General features: G+C 36.8%; 1 protein-coding gene across 1 annotated transcript in view; it reads left to right on the top strand.

Annotated features, from left to right (window-relative positions):
* The window catches only part of LOC150085193 (neprilysin-2-like), a 209,852-nt gene that overhangs the window by 99,688 nt on the left and 84,210 nt on the right, over positions 1-25,954 (top strand). Inside the window, exons 2-3 of the mRNA XM_090373920.1 lie at positions 980-1,113; positions 20,733-20,852. Coding sequence (XP_090230046.1) covers positions 980-1,113; positions 20,733-20,852 — 254 coding nt within the window. The remainder of the gene's footprint in view (positions 1-979; positions 1,114-20,732; positions 20,853-25,954) is intronic.

The raw sequence follows: 25,954 nt of genomic DNA, 5'->3' as shown, positions 1-25,954 counted from the left end.
AGGGACTGAAGCCCAGCAACCCTCGTATTTTTGACACTTGCCTGAAGCAAGAGATGGCATAAACCTCGCGAGTTGGACGAGATTTTAGAGAATGCGGAGAAAGAGGTTTATCTCTATAACTGTGCCCTTAAGTTATTTGAGACCTGGAACTGAGAAAATTTCTGGTGATTATTTTTTTCTTTGTTGAATGTCACTATTGGTTAGTTCGTTGATTGTTGAACTTTTTAGGCGCATCAGCAACTTAGGCCATATCGAGCCGTATATATGTCTGTAAATTTTAGTGGTAGATTTGCTTTTTTGTAGGATGAAAAACCCTAGTTTCTTGGAAGAAGAAAAAAAAAAGCGATGCCGTCCTCGCCTAAGACTGACTAACACAGCCACACTGTGAAAAAGACCCATAAAAATTCTTGGCGTTGTCGACGGGATTCGAACTAAGGTCTTTTCCCCGCGATTATACCAACCATGCTATCCACGAGGGATTGATTGTTACCCTATGCAAATTGTATACTAATTACACTACGATTGTTTTGAATGGAAGAAGCGAATGGCTTGTTTTGTGAAAAAACTTCCAACTTGACAGTGACAATTCCATACACTACAATATCGCAAAAATATTTTTTTGATCTTTGAATAACAATGCAGAACGGCACTGCGTACATTCGTCTCTATAGTGGCGAGATTTGTAACTACTCATTTTTCGCTTCAAAAAATACTCAAATAAAAATTATATAGGTGTGTGAAACCATAGTTTCTATGAGGCCTCATTTTTTAGTTATTAATTTTTAAAGTGATTAGAGACTTTAAACCATCCTATATTTTATTAACAGTGTTTTGGTCGTCTAACATGAGATCAGTGAAGAGTTTTTATTATTGTTAAAATTTAGTTTGCGAAACTGGATTTTCATACCTCTATTAGAATTTATATGTTGGTTATATGTAGAATGCAAAGTTCAGTACTTTTTTTTTTTTCTTTATGTAGGAATCCACCATGGTGGAACCGCCGGTCTCGTTTGGAGCGTACCCTCTGTGGCATTACCCTCATTTCGGTCCTCATGTTTGCAGCCATGGCAGTTGCCCTTGCCGTCATTGGATATCAGTATCAAAAAAATATCGGTAAGTACAGTACCGGTAGATAACCCTGCATTCGTTTTGGTGTAATACGGATAGTTAAGTTATTCAAAATTTGAATAACTTTATAGTGATTCAAAATAATACGAATTCTTTATAAATTAATTATATATTAATTTCGGTTTAATTCATATGTTAGTTTTCTTAATTAGTAAACCATTCTTGTGAAAGGAATTAAAAAATTATATACCTCCACCCCTCTTTTGAACTCCCTGATATTGTTTTTTAGAAGACTACAGAGTTTTGCGCGATGCCTGACTAATTCTGCATTCTCTTATGAAGTTCCAGGTCATCCTGGCAATTTCCGCCATGAACCACTTCCTGTTTCTTTAAATTGGTTAAACCAGTGATGAACTCCTTCGTTAGCAAAAGATTTTTCCCGTTATGTACTTCAAAAATTCCGTTGAACAGTAACGCACTTGGATTCAGGGAACCATAACACGCATTACTCGTTAACAACCCAGCGGTAGACACTCAGGAAAAAAGCTTATTTTTTTCAACATTTCAAACCAAACCCTCTACTGGATTTGTTTTCATTAAACCTGCATTTGAAATTAATATTTTTTATGTTCAGTGTAATTTTAAGAGCTTTTCAGGTATTATTTTTTTTGGAAATTCTTTTAATATTGCTGGCAGTCTTTTGTCCAAAAATCCCTCCAGGAGCGCACTGGCCATATGAACTTTATGGGAGAAGGAACCTTTTTTCGCCTGGTCTTTCAAAGTCCAATAAAAGAAAATAATAAAAAGATCTCAGTCCTGTCTTTAGGCCTCTGGCGGGGGGGGGGGGAGTATAGTACGCGTTTCAGTTGATCAACTGGTTCACACGACTGCTAAATACGATGATATTCTTGTATTCTCTCTATTTTTAAACTCCTTTGACCCTATGTAGCCGTCACGGAATATAAACGAAAAATTTTTGTTTTAATTGTTCGATAAATCATGGGCAAAATGACATGGGCCATCCTTCCGGGGAATTTCATGTCTGCCTGTACCGTAAACTCCAAATCCCTTTCTTTCTCTTCTCTTCTGGTCTTCTTCTTCTCCTTTTTTTTTTTTTTTTCATCCCTTCCAAGTGCATAAGTTATTTGACTTTTGTTATTTCCAAAGTGTAGAACCTTACATTTTGCAACATTACAATGTACTTGCCTAATGTATTTATTGTCTGCATATTTTACATCAAAAGATTGAATTTTGTTAGCCTGTTCTCACGCCCATTTTGATCACGAGTCAAACTTTTTGGCACCATTTCTCAACTGTGAACATTTTTCCAAACTTTTTCAATCTTTTCATCAGTTTTCGTTGACGGGTTTAATCCGGATCGAGAATGTTATCAACTCTCTCAGAAAATCGTTTGTATCACTGGAAAACTCATGTTGACTGACATTTTTACGTTTTTTATTAAAAAAAAAAGAAAAAGAAAAAAACTTTAACTAAATTTAATTTAATATTATGAGAATAGACTTGACCATTAGCATATGGAGTCTAATGCTTTTCAGGCTTCAATGCATATCTAAATCGCCTACAAATCGAAAGTTCGTTAATGATAATTTTTATCAACAAAAGGCTGATGCCATCTCATATCCTAAACCGTTCAAGTGCATTTGTCTAAACTTGGTCATGTGTTGTTGCTAAGGTACCGATAGGCTGTGCCTCTTATAGCGAATAGAATTGTAGGGTGAACTAGGCAGAGAGGTTGCGGCAGAGGTGGAGAAGTACGAGGGGAGTTTAAAAAAGATTTGTATTCACTCAGAAGTAGTTGTGATAGAAAGATGAAATTTTTTTGTTTGTTACGTTGAAATCTCTATAGCAACTACACACATTTTGGTTTCGATATGACAATTCATTTATTTCTTTGCAGTGCTGAAGTGTCACAATGGATAAAGTGGAATACAGATGTGTGATTCGGTCCCTCTTTTTGCAAGGGAAAACAGCCAAAACAATCCACAAAGAAATGGTTCCTGTTTATGGAGAAGCCTACCCAAGTTATTTATTTTATTTATGTTGCACATAAATAAAATAAATAAATTTTCTGTTTATACTCAGGGACGACCAAACGGTCAGAGGAGTTTACAAGATACACAGAAACAGCACCGTATTCAGCAGTCACGGGATTGAACCCCGGTCACTCAAGGCACGTGTACTTATGCACCCGCGCGCCTAACCACTAGGCTCGGTATAAACAATTCAAATGTGGAAGAACCTCAGTGCATGATGAAGAAATCGCAGGATTCCCAGCAATCACTCTAATAGAAGAGAGTGTTGTAAAAATTGAGACATTAATCGTGGAATATCGCTGTATTAGCGTCAAATTACTATCTGCAGAGCTCCAAAATTTTCATCCATCAACGGTTGCATATTATTAGTGTCTTCTAGATGGGTTCCCAGACGTCCGACCCTTTACCTGAAGAAGAAGGAAAGGGCTCAATGTGCACGTGAATGTTGTCGATGTGCTAGGAAAAACTGAAATATTTCCTCATCCGTATTCCCCCGACCTTGCACCCTCTGATTTCTTCTTCTTTCCTGACCCGAAGTCCTTTCTTCGTGGAAAACACGTTACTGCTGCTGATGAGGCGATTTCTGCGACCCAGTCGTGGTTTGAAGGACAGTCAGAGGAGTTCTACAAAACTGGCCTTCGGAAGTGTATTGAGAGGTGGCAAAATGTGTCATTTTGTTGAAAGAGTGTAATACATGGTGTTTGTTTCAACCTTCTTTCACAACTACTTCTGGGTGCTGGGTGAATATAATCTTTTTTGAACTCCTCCTCGTAGGATAAAAATTCAAATACAAGAATGAAGATGTTCCGCGTTGTTTTTTGATGAAGAGCGGAAATGTGTGCATAAAAAGGTGGAAGTAGACAGAAAGAAAACAAAAAAAAAAAAAAAAAAAAAAAGCAGTATAAAATACGTTAATTTTGCTGTCCACCATTTCGAGAAAGTCATCAATAAAAATGAAACTTTCATAATTTCTGGAAATCCATATAAATACATTGTATACAAATAAATCCATATATAAAAATATATATATAATCCCATAATGTTTCTGGAAAACCATTTAAAATAAATAAAGAAAATATTGAAATCAAGAATTAGAAAGGGGTTAATGCTCTACAAACTTAGGGTGGTAGCAGTATAGCTTTCACGGAAAAATGACACCGACAACCATACGAACTGTACCAAGCAAAATCAGTAACTAACCACGCAAAGTGTCAGAGTGTTCAAGAATAAATCGGGATATTACTTAATCACTTCCACTGCACGTGTGTAAACCGCGATAAGGCAAAAAACCAGCAATAACAAAAACTGAAGTGCTAATTACAATAAACGCCTTTTTTCTATGTATTAATATGTCTCATCGGGACCTCATAAAAGTAATAACATTAAACGAATGACAACATATCCGTAATCACCTTAAGCGGTGTTCAATATAATTGAATAATAGAGATAGTGAAGGAAGGTACTGGGTTGTTGTAGGAATTGGTGGAAGTAGGGGTTTGTCGGATGCGATAAAATAAAAATTGCGTAGAACATCTAAATAGGAAATAAGTAATGGATGAAGGAGAGTAGGGGCGTGGATTTGTCAGAGATATTCGAGTTGTAGGTGAAAAATAAAAATTATGAAAATTGAATAATTGAGGTAAGCGGTAATGGACTAGATTGAGGTTTATTAAAATAAAAATATGTAAAACTGGTTTCATTGGGTTAGCAGTTTATAATGAAAAGTATCAAAAGTATTCTGAAATTCATTTTTCTGACTGAGAGTTACTTTAAATCAAACTAGGTTCTTGTTTAGAGCAAGCAGTTTAAAAAAAAAAAATTAAATATAAAGTGTTGATATCGGTAGAAAGGAAAGTATTATTAGTATGAATTTGTGCTTCGGAGTGTACCACGTTTTCTTACAACGTTTTCTTTCAACACACAGCGAAGTTTTCCCCAATGTCCTGGTTGATCACCAGACAAAGCAGCTTGTGCAGTCAGTATAGAGATATGAGGCATCACCCGAATTCCCGGGAATAAAACCGTGCAGCAACCTCCCGAAACCGACTAAGTGGGCCTTAAAAATAAATTCGCTTGTGTTGACGGGATTTGAACTCAACAAGTTATTTCCGAACGATGTTACCTGCTGTGGTATGACATTTTTTGGAAATTTCAGCGAATTCGGAAGCAGCATTACCCAGAGACAGGATATTAAAAGTTCAAAGAAAATGACCTGATCATACTTTACACATTGAAGTACAAAGTATGGTCAGGTTATCGTTCCCGGAAAAAAAAAAAAAAAAAAAAAAAATTGAGCATTTATTATCATCACGATTGAGTTGTCGTTGCTATCCAGGTGTTTGAGTGGGATGTTTTCCTCACGAATATTTCTCTTAGCTATAAAGAAAGATTCATCAAAATTTCCGGGAAAAAAAGTGATCCATTACACAATTGTATCTGAACTATGCACGAACTGATAGTGAAAGGTAGTATCATAAAAAGAAAACTATAACATTGCATGCTTGTCGCATTTATGGAACCTATGATTTCATGTGTGCTTCATTGGTTTTCTGAATGTAGGTCAATGTTTGTTTTCTTATCTCTGGAAACAGAAAGGAAAATTACTGACCATTTACCTATGGTTACCATTTGGTGCTAAGATTCATCTCTCTTCCCTCCAGCCTTTCGTTTTTGTATTTTTATTTTTTTATTGTTATTCTTGTTTTGTTTATTTATTTATAGACTTGGTCTATATAATAGGAGTAGATTCCTAGTAACAACTTGTTCTAATTCACATAAAATGACAGAAGTTTTAATGCTTTATTATAAGTATCGATCGCTCGCTCGCTCGCACACGCACACACACACACACACACACACACACACACACACACACACACACACACACACCATTTCATTAATGATTAAATGTTATACATGTACAGTATTCATATTAGTAAATCAACAGAACAAAGCGAAACAATGTGCCACTCTAAAACTGACACTCATTGCTTAATTATAGCAAATAACCCACGCATGCTCGTATCTATGTTTGGAATTTGCTACAGCAAGATTGTAACATTTTGTTTTGTTTGTAGTAGTAGTAGTAGTGGCATGTGATGCAAGAAAGCAAGTGTATGAGCTTATGCAGCATCAGCAAAAAAAAAAAAAAAAAAAAAAATACACCATTGCCTCCAAATGCCTGTCCAGTTCCTCCTTAAATTTATTTAACCTGTCAACTTCCACAACGACAGATGGAAGTTTGTTCCAGCAATTAACCACCCGCTGGCTAAAGGCAAATTTCCGCACATCTATTCTACATCTGTCTTTTCTTAATTTGAATTTGTGTCCCCTTAGGTTCGTAATCTGAACAAGTGGAAGGATCCCATCAGAATTCAGCTTGCTCAACTCATTCAAGGCGTTATGCACCTCAATCAGATCACCGCGCAGGTGCCTAGTCTCCAGCCACTGCAATTTGCAGAACTTAAGCCTCTCTTGGTAAGAGGATCCCTTCATTCCCCTCACCAATCTTGTTGCCCTTCTCTGTACACGCTCAAGTAAATCTACATCCTTCCTAAAATGAGGCCTCCAGACCTGTACGCAGTACTGAAGGCGTGGCCTGACCATTGCCTTATACAGAGGGACAATCACCTCCTTCTCCCTGCTAGCAAAATTCCTATATATCATTGACAAAACCCCATGACCTGCCCTGGCAAGGTTTTGCAAATAAAAGCAATTTGGATGTGGAATATATATTTATTTATCAGAGAAATCAATGTGAGACATTAAAAAAAAATGAGGAGTTAGTTTTTATCTGAACAAATCGATTATTTGAACTGCTCACTTCTTATTTAGTTCCGATAGACGATGTATTAATGAAATAAATAAATAAAAATAATGAATAAATGAATAAAAATAATAAATAAATAAACTTTCCGAAAGCGTTGATAATAACTAAGGTTGTATGGTTATAAATTACAATAACGCACAGTGGTCACGTATTAAACCTTTTCCGGCTTTCATGATAAAGAATCATCAAATTTATTTATTTATTCTCTATTTATTCTGTAATTTATGAATGATACGGTATATTATTGAAGAGAACGAGGTTCACTGGTGTTTATTATCCTTTATCAGTTCATGTAGCTCAGCGATCACATCCAAATTATCCTCTAATTAATATTAGAATTAGAAAAAAAAAAAAAAAAGAAAAAAAAAACGGATAGCCTCGTAATCAAGAAATGCATGAAGAACATTATAAAATTATATTAAAAAATAACTAGCCCGTAACAGGTATTCATATATAAGCCGTGTACTAATAGAACCATCTTTAAAAAGAAGTAAGGTAGTAACCACGTGTTGCACGCACATCCTTGTTTATTCGATAAGGAGAGCGATGTCATCACAGTGTTCAGTGTAAGTTTTGTTAATGAGATTTTTTAACACGTCAGTTATTATTTGCAATCTCGTTATCTGATGTGACTACAACTACTTCCTATTTCGTTTATAGCGGTTTCTCATTTCATGCTTAGTTAGTAATGCAGCTCGACCGTTGTGCCAAGCCGCAATGGTTTAAACCAGTTTTTATTCGAACAGTTATTTGCATTCTACTCCTATTTGTTTCTTTTCTTCTCTATAAAAGTCACTGTAAGGTTTAGTCCAGCAATGTGCTGACAGTCAGTTGGCTCTTGGTTCGCTATATAATTAACCACAGGTTTGGCAAATCATCCGAAATCTAACGTGGACTTAAGACAACACTCATGGTTTTGTTCCATGTGGAGATCGAAAAGTCTTAAGAGCATTATTGGTTTCCACTAAAATGTGTAATTTACATTCAAACGAATAAAGAAAATGGCAAAAAAGCGCCATCCATATGGGTTATTATTATTAGCCATATGGTACAAGGAAGCCTGAGGCTTATGCTGCACCAGACAAAAAAAAAAAAAAATATATATATATATCCCAAGTTACCCTAAGAAAGAGAGAGAGAGAGGGGGGGGGAATCACTAAGAAAGAGAACAACGATGATATCCAAGCTCAGGACCCTGGGTTTGCCAAGCCCATACTCACCAGATGTGAGCCCCTGGGGTTATATTAGTTTATCTTGCGTTGGTCAACATACTTGAACAATAAAACAGAGTTACCTTAATATTAAATCTCTATTTCATTGCAATAATACGACCCTTCATGGTCAATAGCCAGGAGACTACCACATAAGTATAAATTAAGATCAAACTATAAAAATTTACAAACTGGTAACAGCAGATAATGAACACTTTCCAACTGGATTTCCGGTGATATCGCGGTGGCGTAAATCTTCTATCCTACAATGTTAATCTTGCAATGGCATGTTTTCTATACTTTTTATTTATAAGTTGATGGAGATCTGCAACCAAGTTCTTGAAGGTCTGAGGCATGCTGATAGGGATCAAGCGGTCAGCCAGGTAGAGCCTATTATAGATGCTGCGGGGAAAGGGAGAGTTTGAAGAGGGACCCTCCAATAGCAAATTGTCCCAGAAATCAGGAGAGCTGATGTAGCCTATAATCAGTTTTGTGGTAGTAGTTATATAAAATCCCCTTCTTTCTTCAACTTTTAATTTCATACAGGGCCGACGCTACGTTTGTGGCGCCTTAGGCAAAAACTTGTAGCAGTGCCTAATTCATATCGTATCTTAACACGCAAATACGTATATGTATGCAGCGCGGCTTCTGTGGTAAGTGTCTCACTTGCGCACCCCCTAGCGCTTGTCCTGATTTCATAATTGTGTAATTAAGGGTAATCAATATCTGCAGTACTAATTAAAGGTCTCATTCTCAGCATGAGGAGTCAAATTATTTACGGCCGCTCATAAACTCATTTACATAACTCCAGAATTTCAGCTAGATTATTGTCCAGCCTTTGTGCATTATTAAGATGCTTTAAAAACGAAAGTTTCATTGACGTTTTGTCATAATCTAATAAAATCTTACGTTAGACAACTCTGCGTTTATGTTTTACCGTCGATTGTATGGAGACGCTGTTTCCTCCAATGATGATGATGACAGCGCTTAAGTTTAAGCTCTTTAGAAACAATCACGTAGACGACCAAAAGTAACTAATATCGTATTTTATTTCGATTTCTTGATGTTTTTAATTTTTTTTTTTTAGTTTAGTTTTATTTTCCTAGAAAATTTTTATTATCCTAGAAAATTACTTCCATATAAAAGGTGACTTGTTGTGGTTTATCACAACCCTGCTATCAGACAGAATCATTGTTCTTACAGCGGATCAAGATATAATCTCAAGAAAAATCACTGCAGGAGTTCCCCAAGGCGGAGTCCTCTCCGGAGCATTATTTACAGCAGTCATTATTCCGTTTGTTCAAGAGAGAGAAGACATAATCTGCTATGCTGACGATATTAAGTTACACACCCAGATTAACCCGGGGGAACATATCTCAAAAATTAATGAAAAGATCAATCGAAAGCTACACGAATTAGAATCCTATCTCCATCAATTTGGACTACTTATTAATCCTGAAAAATCAGCCCAAAGTGTCTTTTCGTTGAAGCACCAACCCACTGAAGTCCAAGTTTCTCTAAATGGCATTTTCCTTCCAGTGGTAAATACACATACAGACTTGGGAGTAGTTTTCGATTGCAAACTGACCTTCAAGCCCCATATTGACAAGCTCATAACAAAATTCTGCAAAATGCGGTGGATTACCAAACAACAACTACTTCACGTTAAGGATCTGGATGTGACTCGGCGGTACATATACACCTCTGTATACTCCGTCGTGTTATACGCCTCAGAAATATGGGCATCTGCAGCCCCCACGAATATCAAGCGTGTGTACTCCTCCGAATACTGGCTCCTTCGTTGGGTCACACATAAACATCATCGTCCACCCCAGCAAAGAACAACTGCGATGGCAACCGCACTGAACTTTGCCCGACTGCCAAATCTTATAATGGAAAGACGCCTCACCCTAACTGTCAAAATGACCACTGGAATAATCTCGGAGCCAAACATATGGGAACTGTGCAGCTGGAGGATCCCTCAACCCGGACTGAGATCAGCTCCAACCCTTATAGCCAACCATAACAGACTAGCCCTTAGTGACCGCTTTCTCCCCAAGCAGATGCTTATCACAGTCCAAGCAATCAAAGGCGACCTCTACAAATTTGTCAAGGACCGCAAATACCGGAGGGAGATCCTTGATGACGTAAACTCAACCAGGAAAACTTCACAGTAATGTCGCAGTATAATAAATTTAAAGTCTGTATAATATTGTATATAATGTCAAAAAATACTGTATAACATTTCTATGAATACTGTGAAATTTAACTGAAACCTATTATATTGTTGGCCCTGAGGCACGAACCCGAACTTCGATGTGGGCCCCGTCCTCAAGGCCTTTGTACACCAGCCAATGTGAAACCCCTGGCATTCCTGCCGTGAAGGGTAAATTGTATACATCCTCTGTACAATAAAGATTAATTAATTAATTAATTTCGAAATTTTTTTATTATTGTGTTTCTATTTTAATTTATTAATAACTTGCATTTAAATAATACTGATTCTTTTTTAAAAATATCCTTTTCGCTATCGTACAATGATAAACTTCGAATCAGACGAGCCTCTATCTGCTTTAAATATTTAAATACAGTATTTAAAGCTAGTAGAGGATCTAAATATTTAAAGCTAGTAGGGGATTTACCGTATTTGTCGGCTTATAAGACGCTGCGGCATGGAAGATGGACTAATTTTGTAAATTTAAGAAAAAAAAACTTTTGAAAAAAATTATTGGTAATACAAAAGAAATTTAAAATTCAATAAAAATAAAGCCCAAAAGCCAATAAAGAAAGATATACGATTATTACTCTTATTATTTTAGTATTATTCAACTTCAGATTCATTCTGACTTGATCATCATTATCCTGAACATTATCATCATCCTCTTTCATACAATAAATGATCTTCAGTGCCATCCATTGCATTACTTATATCACATTTTTTAAAGGACTTGACCACAGTTTCAGTCTTCTCATCATGCCATGACTTCAGCACACATTCACATTGTGCTATTGGTGGACGTTTCATCCTTCCCGTAGGCGTCGTATCATGGTTCCCCCTCTATCATCCCTTTATTCCATTGCTCCCGCATGTTATTCTTGAATGACTTATTGATACTGACATTTAACGGATGTAACTGGGAAGTTAAGCCACCCGGAATTACCTCCAATTCTGTGTTCATCATTTCGGCCAGTTGTTTGCTGTTTTCAGTCCTATGTTCTAAACTGATCCCATACTAGTAGTGCATTTGTAAAAGTTTGGACAAACTTTTACAAACCAATCCTTGATCCATTCTTCATCCATCCGCCCTTCGATTGTACAAGTACGCGAATTCGACTTGGCAGTTTATCTTTTGGTAAAGTTTTTCTTTTCACGAAGCGATAACACCAAGGTTCAGTTCTTTTAAAGTAGGGCTGCTCGTTTCCGTGCTTCTACTATTATCATTTTAGTACTCACTGCAATACCCACTTCTCTTAAGTTCACTACACAATTTTTCTTCCAAATTTGGCCATTTAGGTGGAATTTTACGAGAGTTGTGCTCTGTTCTACTACTTTTTCTTTATATTTACTACTTTTAGCTTAAATCCAATAGTATAATTTTGCCTTCTTGATGCGCTTGTCATTGACTTAAATGTATAACTGGAATTCACTTGTTACTCCAACAACAGCCTGGTAATTACTGAAAAGTGTACTAACGTATAGTAGTTAACTACTGTACGTTAATTCTCGGTTTTGCGCATGTGCTGTATTGCCACTTCCGGCTTCTAGGACGCAGTGCGATTTTTTAAGGTATTTATAAAGAAAAAAAAAAGCGCGTCTTATAAACCGACAAATACGGTAAATTTTTAAACTAGGTAGAGGTTTGAATATTGATATAAAAATTATTTAGAATCAAAATATTGATTTAAACACTAATTGATACGTTTTCACAAGTAAATAACTGACTTTGTAAATCAAGCGATGATAGTTACAGCAGTAGTGTAATGTATGAAAGCATTCTTGGATGTTTTTATTACTTAGATTGTACATGATTGAATCTAAACGGAGTAGTTTTTTTTAAAACTATTTGTTGATTTTTTTGAGAGAAACTGGGCTTTTTTTAAATTTATTTTTTATAATTAACCTCCATTTCTGCGATTCACTAATTTTGAAAGACGTTCCTAAAGTGGCTCATCATGCAGAAGCAAATAAACTTGTTTGAGTGCTTGCCGAATCTCAAATTTTGCTCCTTCTGTAACAAACGATAACTATACTTTCTATTGATAAAGTTATTGACAAGATTTAAACGAGTACCGAATCCTAGATCCACTTTATGGAGAGGAATTTTATAATCCGATCTCTGGCGGGGGTAAGGGCAGCATCATTATTCCCCCCCCCCCCAGTAAGAAGGGGATCTTGAGAACTGCTAATCATTTTGAGAATTGGGATATTAACTGCTTTAATTATGGGAGATATTCTAGCCGGCAAGGAATATCTCCTAAGATTCAGCCTTTGCCTTACATAAATTCCGACTGCACTTATTCTAACAACGATTAGAATTGACTTTTATGGATATCCCTAAAAGTCAATTCTTTTATGGAAATCCATAAAAGTCAATTCCAATCACAGCGTATGCAGACTAGAATATCTTGAAAAAAATTCCTCCAGGCAGAGGACAATGGAACATGTGACTCTCAATTGTTATAGGGAAGCTTTGGCTACTCCTATACTGCTTTTGCTACTCCTATACTGCTTTGGCTATAATGACAACTTATTAGGACGAATCTTACTGGAATTTCCTTTTTCAATTGAGAATTAACGCCCACGCTTGTTTTGCCCGCTTGCGTCTTTATTAGAAGATCGTACTGATGAGTGTGACAACGAACTAACAAAACAGACTCAGCGTAAACAGATTTTAAATAATGGACGAAGCCTTTGTTAAGGGAAGTGGCATTTCATACGAAGACTTATTAACGAAGCCATATGTGCAGGTTTTTCTGAGCGAAGCATTGTGTTTGTAAAAAAAAACCATAACAGGATGTAGTGGTGGTAAAGCCTTGACACAACGCACATCGAGCAAGGATGTTTGGTAACAGGTGCTGTGAGACGCTGAAAGCAGGATGTTAGAGGTGATAGATTAGGAATGGCAAAGCGTAGAAAATTTATAGGAAATTTCTTCCCCTCGGGAATTTTGCTCTTATATAAGTGAGGATCACCTTTTCTTCTTCTTCTTCTTTTTTTTTTTTTTTTTTTTTTTAATGTTTTCTTTTTGTTAGCCAAGGGATGCGTTTATTGAAAGATACCTTGCAGTCACTATCAGCGAACTCTTAACTTGTCCTACAAGTATGATAATGTCCAACTTGCGAACATGCAAACGTTTATTTTATTGCATACATTGTGAAGACATTAGAGAGCATATATTTCATATATGCTTTCTAAGCATATATGAAAATGCAATTTATATAACTGTTATATCATCTCGCCATAAACCGATTAACAGCCCTAAACAGATTAAAACTATTTTAAGTGATTTGCCTTACCTCAGCTTGAAATTGGCAGTTTCCATACTCAACTCACAAAATTTAATAAACAAGTTAGAAAAGACTGTATAAAGATTAGCATTGTAAAATATTTATTTCGAAAACAGGATATTCGGTATCATCACTGCCATATATACACTCAGTGATCTATGAACTGTGACCACCCCATCCGTAATGACTATGCCATAAAGCTCGCAGTATATAATGCCGAAAAGCTTCGTACGCTAGTAACAGTGGCAATTTGCAACTGGTCGTGCAAGTCAAAGTGATAAATTGGCAGTTATGAGACGTAGTAAAGATATCACGGAATTTCAAAAGGGCATGATTGTGGGAACTCGTGCTTCTGTGTTGTTTTAGGAGTATCAGCGACATATAACCCCAGGGGCTCACATTTCGTGAATATGGGCTTGGCACACCCAGGGTCCTGAGCTGGATATCATCACTCTTCTCTTTCTTGGTGATTTCCTTCTACTTCTAACTCTTGTTCTCTCTCTCTCTCTCTCTCTCTCTCTCTCATGCATGCACACACACACACACACACACACACACACACACACAGGGTAACTCAGAATTTTTTTTTTTTTGGCTGATGCAGCAAAAGCCTGAGGCTTCCTTGCATCATATGGCTAATGGCTAATAATAATAATATTGCTCCGTATACTGTCTGTAAGTTGTGTGTGTTCTGCATTTCGTATTTTTTTCTTCATTTATTGCGTAAAGCAGCCCCTAGCCAGAAAAATCTAGCAAATCCGCCATAGATATAAAAATGGTATAGTACAGTATATGTTATTTGGTTTTTAGCAGCATTAACAACTAAGGCCATATTGCTCTGGGAATATGCGATGGTCATTCCCTGACCTTTCCGCCTCTGGTGGTGACGGGCTCGAACCCCGGTCTAATCAAGAAGCGTGTGCTACGCACTGCTGCACCTTCCCACCTGGCGACGGAGGCGCCAGTAGAGTATACAGGAACTCCCCGACTTACGTAATACTCGACTTACGGAAATTCGACTTTGCGTAAGTTTTTGCCGGCCGGGGCACACTTAAAAAAAAAATCGTGGAAACGTATTTTACATCCCGTAGTAATAAATGGAGGTATCGTGAAAATATCGTAATTTGAAACCAATGATACATTTTTTTTTTTTGTAATTCGTTCCAAGTCCTTGGATGTTGAAAATTTCGCTATATTACTAAGCTATTTATCTCTCTAAAAGGTCATATTTATAATGGAAATTGCACTACCCTTTCATAGTTATCATATGTTCCCGTTATAAGAATCAAATTTGAATGCCTTTGTGATATTTTTCAAAAACACCTTTATGGAGGTCACTACCATAAAACAATAAAAACAATTTGCACTTTCCGGTTCTTTTGGTCTTTTCTGTTAGTGCATCTAATTATAAACAGGTAGTAAATTCGATCTTATTGTTTGCAATAATACCAATAACTGCAATTGTGTGGGTTTTTACGCTGTTATGGTGAAATGTGTTCCCCTTCACTGAAATCTTCAATCATATGTTATGGGCCTTTATGAGACCTTGAAGGACAGGGTGGATGCCCTCGAAGGAAATAAATTGAGGGGCCCATCAAGCTCTCAGCTGCCCACATCAACGCCAGAGCTTGCACTTGGTCATCAGGCAACACAGGGGCAGCCCCCTAGGCAGAATGCGCTGGTCCCACAGGAACTAGTAGTTGTTGGTGACTCTATTGTCAGGGAAACGGGGAACATGCTTTGTAAAAAGGATAGGTGGAATAGGACCAGGGTATGTCTGCCAGGGGCAAAGGTTGATGACGTTGTAGAGCGGATATCATCTTTTAAGGGCACAAAAGGTGATATAGTTGTACACGTTGGCACTAATGATATTAAGAGTAGGAGACCGGCGGAATTACTTAGCAAGTACAGATCACTGTTGAAAAAAAGCCGTGAATTAGGGTTGAACTTGAAAGTGTCTGCAATTCTGCCCAGACACGATAGGAGGGAGTATATGATGAGAGCCTTGTCGATCAATTCGGCCCTGGAGGGATTGTGCAAGGCTCAAGGGATAGAATTTTTTTCAGCCTGGACTGTACTTGTTAACAGGAGAGATTGCTTCTACAGGGATGGGATACACTTAAATAGAAAGGGTGCAAGAATTTTTGCTGATGCTGTCGAGGCAGTGTTAGGTGGGTCGGAAAACTGCTAGTTGGGGGGGATACAAGGACTAATAGATTAACAGCAGCCACTGGCAGAGGTGGAAGTGATTCTTGCACTGCTTCTATTGAAATGAGCAGAAGTCTGAAAAACAAGATGCAGGATATTTCAGAGACTGCTGGTAGTCATTGCGTTACAAGTAAACACATGGGTTGTGTTAGGGTAGCTAAGAATAGAAACAGGTGCATGTATACCTGCGTGTACACCAATGCTAGGAGTTTGGTAAATAAATTTGATGAATTTGAGGTATTGCTCAAAACATCAAAGGCAGATATTGTTGGGATATCAGAGACGTGGTGTCACACAGATATAAGTAATGCGGAACTGGAATTTGGGGAATACAATGTATATAGAAAGGATAGACAGGACAGGAGGGGAGGAGGGGTTATGCTATTAATTAAGAAACACATAAAGTCAAAGGAAGTGAAGCCAGTTGACATCGATGGACAGGGCAGTGTCGAGTCAGTTTGGTGTGACATAAGCATAGGGAAATCAAAATTGAGAGTAGGAGTGTGCTGTAGGCCTAATGACTCTGATGAGTATAATAAGATACTGTACAGGGAAATAGAGTGGGCCAGTAAATCAGAGAGTCTTATAATGGGGGATTTTAATTTCCCAGATATTGACTGGAATTTGTGGGTTGGTCACTCGCACACTAGCAAGGCTTTTGTGGATTTATTGGATGATTGTTTTCTACATCAGCATGTTCGTGAGGCAACAAGAGGGAGCAATACTCTTGATCTGATTATCAGTAGTGATTCTTCATGCATTAAGAACCTGCAGATAAATGAACCACTAGGTGGCAGTGATCACAGTGTGTTGAAGTGGGATTTACTCAAGGAGGTAACTACCATCAGAGGTAAAGGGAAGGGTTTTTGTTTTCGTAAAGGCGACTATGATGGTCTGAGACAGTATTTAAATTCTATACAGTGGGACCAACTGATGATGTTACCAACAGCAAACTCAAAATGGGAAGCATTCAAGGAACTAATCTTGGTGGCTACCAGGCTTTACATACCAACTAAGAAATATTGTTCAAGGTTTAGGCCTAAATGGTTGTCAGATGGACTAATGAGACATGTGGCAGAGAAGAAAAATGCATGGGATACATACAAATTAATGGGTGACATGGAAGCCTATGATAGATATAAGTTGGTCTGTAACCAAGTCACAAAGGAGATTAGGCAGGCAAAGGCAGACTACGAAAAATCTTTGGCAAAGGATGCAAAGAAAAACAGAAAGGAGTTCTTTACATACTTGAACTCGAGAAGGAAAGGGATGAATCAGATTGGTCCACTGGATATTGATGGTTCAACAGTTGAGGATCCTGCTCAGGTGGCTAACAATCTAAACGAGTATTTTGCATCTACATTCATGCATGAGGAGTTATTCAGGAAGGAGAATGATGTAGGTAAAGTAAACATTGGCAGTGAGCTGGATGATTTTGTAACTGAGAGGAAAGTGGAGGAGAGATTGTTGAGGATAAACATAAAAAAGGCACCTGGGGTGGATGGGATCTATCCAGTTATATTAAAGGAGGCAGCAAAGGAAGTATGCAAACCCCTAGCCATAATTATGAGAGCTTCTTTGGACTCAGGGGAGGTACCCATAGACTGGAGATGTGCAAATGTAACCCCAATTCACAAAGGAGGATCAAAGGCTGACACAAGTAATTATAGACCTGTTAGTTTAACTTCTGTTCCAGGTAAATTAATGGAGGCACTGGTTAAAGGAGCACTGCAGGATCATCTAGACAAGAATTCAGTTATAGCTCAGACGCAGCATGGTTTTGTTAAGGGCAGGTCTTGCCTGACCAATTTGATTGGATACTATGATGTAGTCACAAAAGAACTGGATGCAGGGAATAACTTTGATATTATATATTTGGATCTTAGAAAGGCTTTTGATACTGTTGCACATGGAAGACTGCTGCACAAATTGGAGCAGTGTGGCATTGGAGGCAAATTGCTGCTATGGATAAGGGGATGGTTGAGTGGCAGAAGACAGAGAGTGGTAATCAATGGACACTGCTCAACGTGGACTAATGTTATTAGTGGAGTTCCTCAAGGTTCAGTGTTGGGTCCATTGTTGTTTTCGGTGTTTATGAATGATATTGATGATGGGATATCAAGTTTAATGTCTAAGTTTGCAGATGATACAAAGGTTGGCAGGGTCGTTAAGGACACTACTGACGCTATGCTGCTGCAACAGGATCTGGAAAGGTTGAACAGATGGGCTGAGAGGTGGCAAATGAAGTTTAACATTGACAAATGTTAAGTACTACATATGGGTAACAGTAACCCCAGAGCAATGTATCAACTCTGCGGTACTACACTGACAGTGGTGGAGAATGAAAAGGACCTGGGGGTAATTGTGCAGGCAGATATGAAGTTCTCTGAGCAGTGCAGATGAGCTGCAAGAGTAGCTCATGGTGTCTTGTCCATGATATACAGGAATTTTTCTAGCAGGGATAAGGAGGTGATTATTCCCTTGTATAAGGCAATGGTTAGGCCACATCTTGAGTACTGTATGCAGGTCTGGAGGCCTCATTTCAAGAAGGATGTAGAGCTGCTGGAACGGGTACAGAGAAGGGTAACAAGATTAGTAAATGGAACAAAGGGTTGCTCTTACGAAGAAAGGCTTAAGTTTTGCAAATTACAGAGTCTGGAGACTAGGCACCGGCGAGGTGATCTGATAGAGGTGTATAAAGCTTTGAATGGTTTGAGCATGCTCAATGCCAATGGGATTCTTCATCTTTCTCAGAATAATCACCTCAGAGGGCATAAATTCAAATTGAGGAAGGACGGATGTCGGATAGATGTGCGGAAATTTGCCTTTGAACCGACTTCCATCACTTGTTGTTGAAGTTGATAGCCTAAACAAATTTAAAGCTCAACTGGACAGGTATTTCGAACGAACGGAGGGGTGAAATGGGAAAGGGTTTTTTTTTTTTTTTTTTTTTTGGCTGATGCTGAATAAGCTTGCTTTCTTCCATCATATGCCTCTACTAATGCTAATATAAAAATTAAATTTTCAGAAACTTCTCTTCATTCCTATTTAAGTATTACAATGATGAAGGGAAAGCGACCAACGAAAAGTGCAAGTGGTGGTAGTGCCAGGAAACGAAACAAAATTGATTTAGAAATGAAGATGAAAATTATTAAGAAGTACGAAGCAGGACAAAGTTTGTCATCTATTGCACGGAATCAGGTCTCGCTGCTTCAACAGTGAATACTATTTCAAAGGACAGTATGCATATAAAAGAAAATGTCAAAGGATCAACGCACTTAAGATCAACAGTAATCACAAAACAGCGTTCAGGTGCTATATTGAAGATGGAACAACTGTTAATACACTGGTGTGCAAAATTTAAGGACCAACACTATTTCTAAAGGTTAAAACTGCAAAATTTTTACTTAAGGTAGTCTTTACTGATGAGAGTAGATTCAGTCTCAGCAGCGATTCTGGCCTCATTTTAGGAAGGATGTACAGTTGCTAGAATGAGTACAAAGAATGGCAACAAGATTGGTGAGGGGAACAAAGGGATGCTCTTACCAAGAAAGGCTTAAGTTCTGCAAATTGCAGTGCCTGGAGAGTAGGCACCTGCGAGGTGATCTGATTGAGGTGTATAAGGCCTTGAATGGGTTGAGCAAGATGAATGCTGATGGGATTCTTCGTCTTGCTCAGACTAAGAACTTGAGGGGGTACAGTTTCAAATTGAGGAAAGATGTAGAATAGATGTGCGGAAATTTGCCTTTAGCCAGCGGGTAGTAGTTGATTGGTGGAACAGGCTTCCATCTTTTGTTGTGGAAGCTAATAGCCTAAATAAATTTAAGGCTGAGCCGGACAGGCATTTGGAATGAATGGAGGGATGAAATGGGAGGGTTTTTTTTTTTTGGCTGTTGCTGCATAAGCTTGCTTTCTTTCATCGTATGCCTCTACTAATGCTAATAACACTGTTTGTTTGTTTGTTATTTGGTTTTTAGGAGCATTAGCAACTAAAGCCATATTGCTCCGGAAATATGCGGTGGTCATTCCCTGACCGTTCTGCATCATCCATATTTGGTGGTGACGGGTAATAACACTGACTCGAATCTATAAAATGCCTTTATTATGATAACATAACATAAAATAAAATACATGCGCACTGTTCGTATAACTGTAAATTAAAATATTAAAACAAAATAAAATAAATGTTGTATAACAAGAATAAAATACAATAAAATATATAAAATTAAAAGCGATAAAGGTTGTTTAAAATCGCTAGGACCACTAACACCGAGCTTTTGGCAGCAGCGGCTGCCTTCATTAGCTATAGCGGTTGCAGTCATGGTCCTGCCTATATGGCAGTGTCAGTGTCAATGGTTTTCATGAGTGAACATAGGTGCAGTGCCAATATCAGCTGTCCATTGCACAGCGTGAGCAGAAAATAATTTCCCATGAGAATTAAAATTTTTTGAGTTGACATCAGCTAATCATCCTGCAAACAGTCCATGAAATGCAAATTTCATAGACTTGAAAATCCATTCTCAGCTGGAGCATGCATTGCCCTCACAAAATAATTTAAAAGGACAAAGTAAGTGATTCCCCTTAGGACTGTAAGGCCAACAACTCTTGACGAGACAGCTAAAGAAATATTCCAAATAGTGGCAAATTGTGACTTTTTCAAAAGTGCTTTAGCGAAGTAGGTTGGAGGATGGTTAAAATTTATATTACTATAAGTAATGCAAGGAGCAACAATAATGGTAGTACAGAACATTTTGCTTTTCTTCTCTCATTTTTCTTTCTTTCTTTCTTTCTTGAAGTTGTTATTATATTTTTGGAACTTCTGGTTATATTTAAATACCATATGTTTCTTTACAGATTCTAGACAGATAAATTTTCCTTCTGATGTAAATAAACTCGTAGATACAACAGGTAGTGATGACTCTGTACGTCAAGGTGCCAAAGGAGTTTGTGTCACTTCAGGTTGTGTGAAAGCAGGTAAAAAGCATTTTGATCTTTGTAATTTGTAGTTTGCATAACTTCACAGTCATTACTTTATATTGGATGTTGGTGGAATACAACCATCCTTATTAATGAAGTATTGCTCAGAGGAAAAAAAAAAGTTTTAAAAGTAAAAATTGTTTACTGCACAGTAATCTCTCAATTTGCAAATATATGATGTATGAGCATTCAGTTTTGACACCACAAATTCAATTTAATAACTCAAAGTTCAATTTTACTACCTTTTATACAACTTCAGCAACACAATGAGAGATTATCTTTTGAATGTAAAATGAATGAGAATGAAATACTTTCAACACAGGACAGGACAGGACAATACAATTTTGGGCAAGAGTTAACTAAATGACTCTTTTCACACTGTGGAACTCTTTTCTGTAACATTCATACAGTAGGTCAATAGCTTGAAAATATCACTGTATGATGTTCATCTTTCATTGGCTTCTACTGATCATTACTGACAGCTCTGCAAATCATACATTATGCAAAAAGCATCCAAATGTAAATTTTTATCTTTAACTGATTTCAGTAATGCAACCTTATTTAATAAAGTTAGGCTATCTAATTTTCTAATTAGTGATTTGTTATTAATTAATAATTTAGGAAATGTAATGTCACATGCATAAAGCTACATATATATATATATATATATATATATATATATATATATATATTTATTTATTTTTGGCTGGTGCAGCATAAGCCATAGGCTTCCTTGCACCATGTGGCCATTACTAATATTAATATCTGTTGGAAGTTATGACCTCTTAAATTCCAAATCTTATTAAGATAATCTAACCTTATTAAACACAGTTAGGTTACCTAAAATGGTATAATTAGTGGTTACTTTTAATTAGGCATCTAGGAAACATAACGTTATTAAATAATGTTAGATTACCTAATAATGAAAATAGCAATAAGAGCTTAATTGCTGGTACTCACCTCAATTGATCTGCTTAGTTACATGGTATTGAAGTGGAAATGAAGTTTAAAATAAGTTAAAATAAATAAATACGGAATTGTTAAAACCTGTAATTAAAATTTGCTCTAGGAAGAAGAAGTGCACTACCTCGTCCCTGGTTGTCATTTATAAAATATTAATACGAGAACAAGGTGAAGCCAACCTTGTTCTCATATTAATATTAATATTAATATTAATATTTTATAAATGACAACCAGGGACGAGGTAGTGCACTTCTTCTTCCTAGAGCAAATTTTAATTACAGGTTTTAGACTAAGGCGCATTTAGGGCTAGAGCCTCAAGCTGCGAACAAATTTAGACTATGTATATAAAATAAAGTGCTTAGCATCATAGTGCTTAGCATTATGATGCTAAGCACTTTATTTTATATACATAGTCTAAATTTGTTCGCAGCTTGAGGCTCTAGCCCTAAATGCGCCTTAGTCTAAATACATCATACACCATCAGGCATCTCTCATATTGTGGAGTTATACTTCATAACTGTTTTTGCCATCATTGCATCACTTGGGTACCTACCCACTCACTGACGAAGGGCCAAATAGCCCTGAAACAGTGCTGTCTGGGTGGTGGTACCTATCTGAGAATAAGTAACACTAGTCTTCTCCTTAGGTGAAGCGTTACTTATTCGAAGTAGTGCAATATCATGGCAACTCGTTGTGAAGGTATTCACAATATGAGATATAACCTAAAACGATGCCACCTTAAAAATTTTCTGTTTATACAGAAATGGCTGTGTATTATGATGCTAAGCACTTTATTTTATATACAGGTTTTAACAATTCCGTATTTATTTATTTTAACTTATTTTAAACTTCATTTCCACTTCAATACCATGTAACTAAGCAGATCAATTGAGGTGAGTAGCATCAATTAAGCTCTTATTGCTATTTTCATTATTAAGTCGATTACATAACGGTACATTAAGAAGCTCTATAAATCTAAGTGTTAGATTACCTGAAATGGGTTAAATAAAAACTTGGAAATTTTTCATGTAAAGGTTGATTTGCAGTGGCCATTAGTAATGGGTTTGATTAACAACATGTCAGTCATGATCAGGAAACCAGTGAGAGATGAACATCATATGATAAGATTGCCAAGCTATCAACTTATTAAAGTTGTGAGAAAGTCCACCACAGGATAAAAGCAATGTTTACTTAATCCTTGTCCAATTTTGTTTTATAAAATGTAAAATTAATATTGTTGTCTACTTTATCTTTATTTTGTTGTTAATATAGCATCAGGGTTGATGGGAACTTTTGTGAAGTCAAGGATTAGAAAATTCTCAAGGCACAATTTAAGTATTTACTATTTACTATAAGATCAGGGATATGGATCACATTTGGTTTACTGGTTGTGTTTAATAGAAAACGCTTTTCTCGATATTTATTATAATGGTTACTTAATATCTTTATAATGTATACATTATAAAGCAAAAATTTGTTCATTCGGAGCTCATCTTATCAGAAATCATAAGATTTTGGTGATTGAGAAAAACAAAGGACATATAGCATTCCAGTAAACCTGAAACTGTGCAATAGGCCTGGCTGTCATTGTGGTTCTATGACAATCTCAATCATGAAATACTTTCCAAGCTAAAGCAGTTGGAATACTGTGTTCAAGTATGCAGAGATTGTACCTTAAAAAAAAAAAAAAAAAACAGCTACCAAGCTCTTTGAAATGGTCTGTTTCAACATGCTTGTTGAGTTTGGTAAAAGGACAACCATATAAAGAAAAACTTGGAAAATGTGGGCTGTAGAGTTTTTTTTTTTTTTTTAAATGAAAACCCCAAAAATGAAAGGCATTAGAACCTATAGTACTTAGAGCCATGCATGGGTTGAAGGTTGAGAAGATGAATCAAGATACTTGTTGACATTACACTTCAATTTCAGCAGATTGTAATTTTTCAGGAAATATGTGTGAAGGAAGGTTGTTCCAAAAAATGGAAATTAAAAAAGAAAAGTTACTTCTGTGAGTTTTAAGTTGAACAGTAAGTAGGCGTGGGTGGTTGTGGCACTTTCTTGGACTGGTTTGGAGGAGAGAGGGGAAATTATAGAAACCAATTCAGAACAGTGCCTATGGAAGTATCTATAGAAAAGGCATGCAGCAGAAACAGAATGTCTATGAGATGGGGAATGGAGAGGCTTTGTAGAGATGGGTAATTAATTAACCTAATGCCCTCTTTTGAATGGAGTCCAGAAGCCTGAGAGAGGTTATGAGAGCACTGCCCTGTAGGGCAGTGCTCCCATAACCATGGTAGGGCAGATTTGAGATTTGTACAAAGATTACAAGAAAAGTAAGACCCAATTTTTAAGATGCAGAGGAAGCAATATTTATCATTTGCTTATGCCAAGAGAGATTAGAAGTCCGGGTAATCCCAATAACGATACGTGATCTTTTTTAGAAATCTGAGTGCCATTAAAGATAAACATAGGAGGAGAAGAATCGTTTTTGTGAGATATAAGATAGGAGTTTTAGAAGGACTGATATTAACTAAGTTATTTTTCTCTAAGTGAATTACCTAGAGAAAAGAATTTAAGGAATTGGTAGTGGTTATTTGAGAGATTGAAGCTGTTTGTGCAGGGAAAAGTTTCTCAAACTGGAAGATGAATGCAATTTGCCACCATCAGCGAAACTGTGGATAGGATTTCCAGTCAGTAGAAGGTCACTGATATACAAGAGGAAAAGAGAAAGGAGAAGAAGAACTGAACCTTGGGGCACACCAGCATTAGTGAAGTCAGAAATCAGAGTGCCACCTACTATCACCTGCAGTGAGCGGTCAGAGAGAAAACTGGATACCCAGTTACAAAAAACAGTCGGCAATCCATAAGTTGGAAACTTAATTTAGACCATTATGCCAAAATGCTCAAAAGCTTTTGAAATGTCAAGAGCAATGGCTTGAGTATCACCAAACTTTTCCATTGAATTTGTCATAAGCCAGTATATCACCAGTGGATCAAAACTGATGGAATCCATATTATCAATCATTGATCAGATGGAAGTTTCAAAATACAGGTAGTTCCCGACTTTACGAGTTAATTTGTTCCTAGCACGTGCTCATAAATCTCAGTTGCTTTTTCTGTGTTGAAAAGCTTCATCGAGCCCTTTGAGGGTAAAGGAATGAACAGGAGTTTCAGTTGTTAAACCTTGTTCTTCCTCAGCTTCTTCACATTTTGCCATTTCAATGAGGTCTTCATTTGTGAATTCTCCATTGTATACTTGAAGCAGATCAGTGACGTCAGTTGTAGAAACCTCAAGCTGCAATTGGTTAGCAACATTTATTTCTGTTTCATTTTATATGGTCTCTGCTGGTTCTTGAAATCCTTCAAAGTTATCAAATAAACTGATGATAGAGTTTATTCCAAACACACTTCATGTTCTTTTCTGCATTTTTGTCCCACGCTTATTTTGTTATTATGATTGCATCTAAAATATGGAATTCTTTCCAAAATTCTTTGAGAGTTGGACCTCCTTATCTCTGCCTGAACAAACAAATGCACACACAGTAGTGCTGTATTATATAGCTACGTATGTGGTTTGAAATGCCTTATTTATGAATGTTTATCATTTATTTATTGTAATTAATGTTCATATTTTCAATTTTGTTGATACTTGAAAAAAAAGAACTCATAAACCTGGGAACTCATAAAGCAAAAACTCATGAAGTGGGAACTGCCTGTAGTTTAAGAGTTAGAGGTTAATGGATATTTCCATTTCCTTGGAAAGAGTATAGATAAGCGCAATGGGATGATAATTGGATGGGAGGATTTGTCACTCTTTTTAGGAACTGGCTGGATATGAGCAAATTTCTGATCAGAAGAAAGAAAGCCTTAGACAAAACCATTAATTATCTTCCAGATATCACTCTATTAATTTGAACTGAAAAATATTTCTTAAAATCAATTTTAACATTTCTTCCAAAAAATTTAATGTTAATTCAGCATTGCAGTGTTAAGACTCAATGCTTAATTGAGAGTTTCTTGGAAAACCTTTAACCTAAGTTGTTGTTATTTGGTTTTTAGGAGCATTAGCAACTAAGGCTATATTGCTCTGGGGATATGCGGTGGTCATTCTCTGACCTTTCCGCATCCTCTGTATTTGG

This window comes from Mastigoproctus giganteus, chromosome 5 (genome assembly GCF_048544385.1).
Source record: "Mastigoproctus giganteus isolate SK-2022 chromosome 5, ASM4854438v1, whole genome shotgun sequence".
Classification (NCBI taxonomy): domain Eukaryota; kingdom Metazoa; phylum Arthropoda; class Arachnida; order Uropygi; family Thelyphonidae; genus Mastigoproctus; species Mastigoproctus giganteus.
The sequence above is the reverse complement of the archived record's forward strand: the minus strand, read 5'-3'. Positions and strand labels throughout refer to the sequence as shown.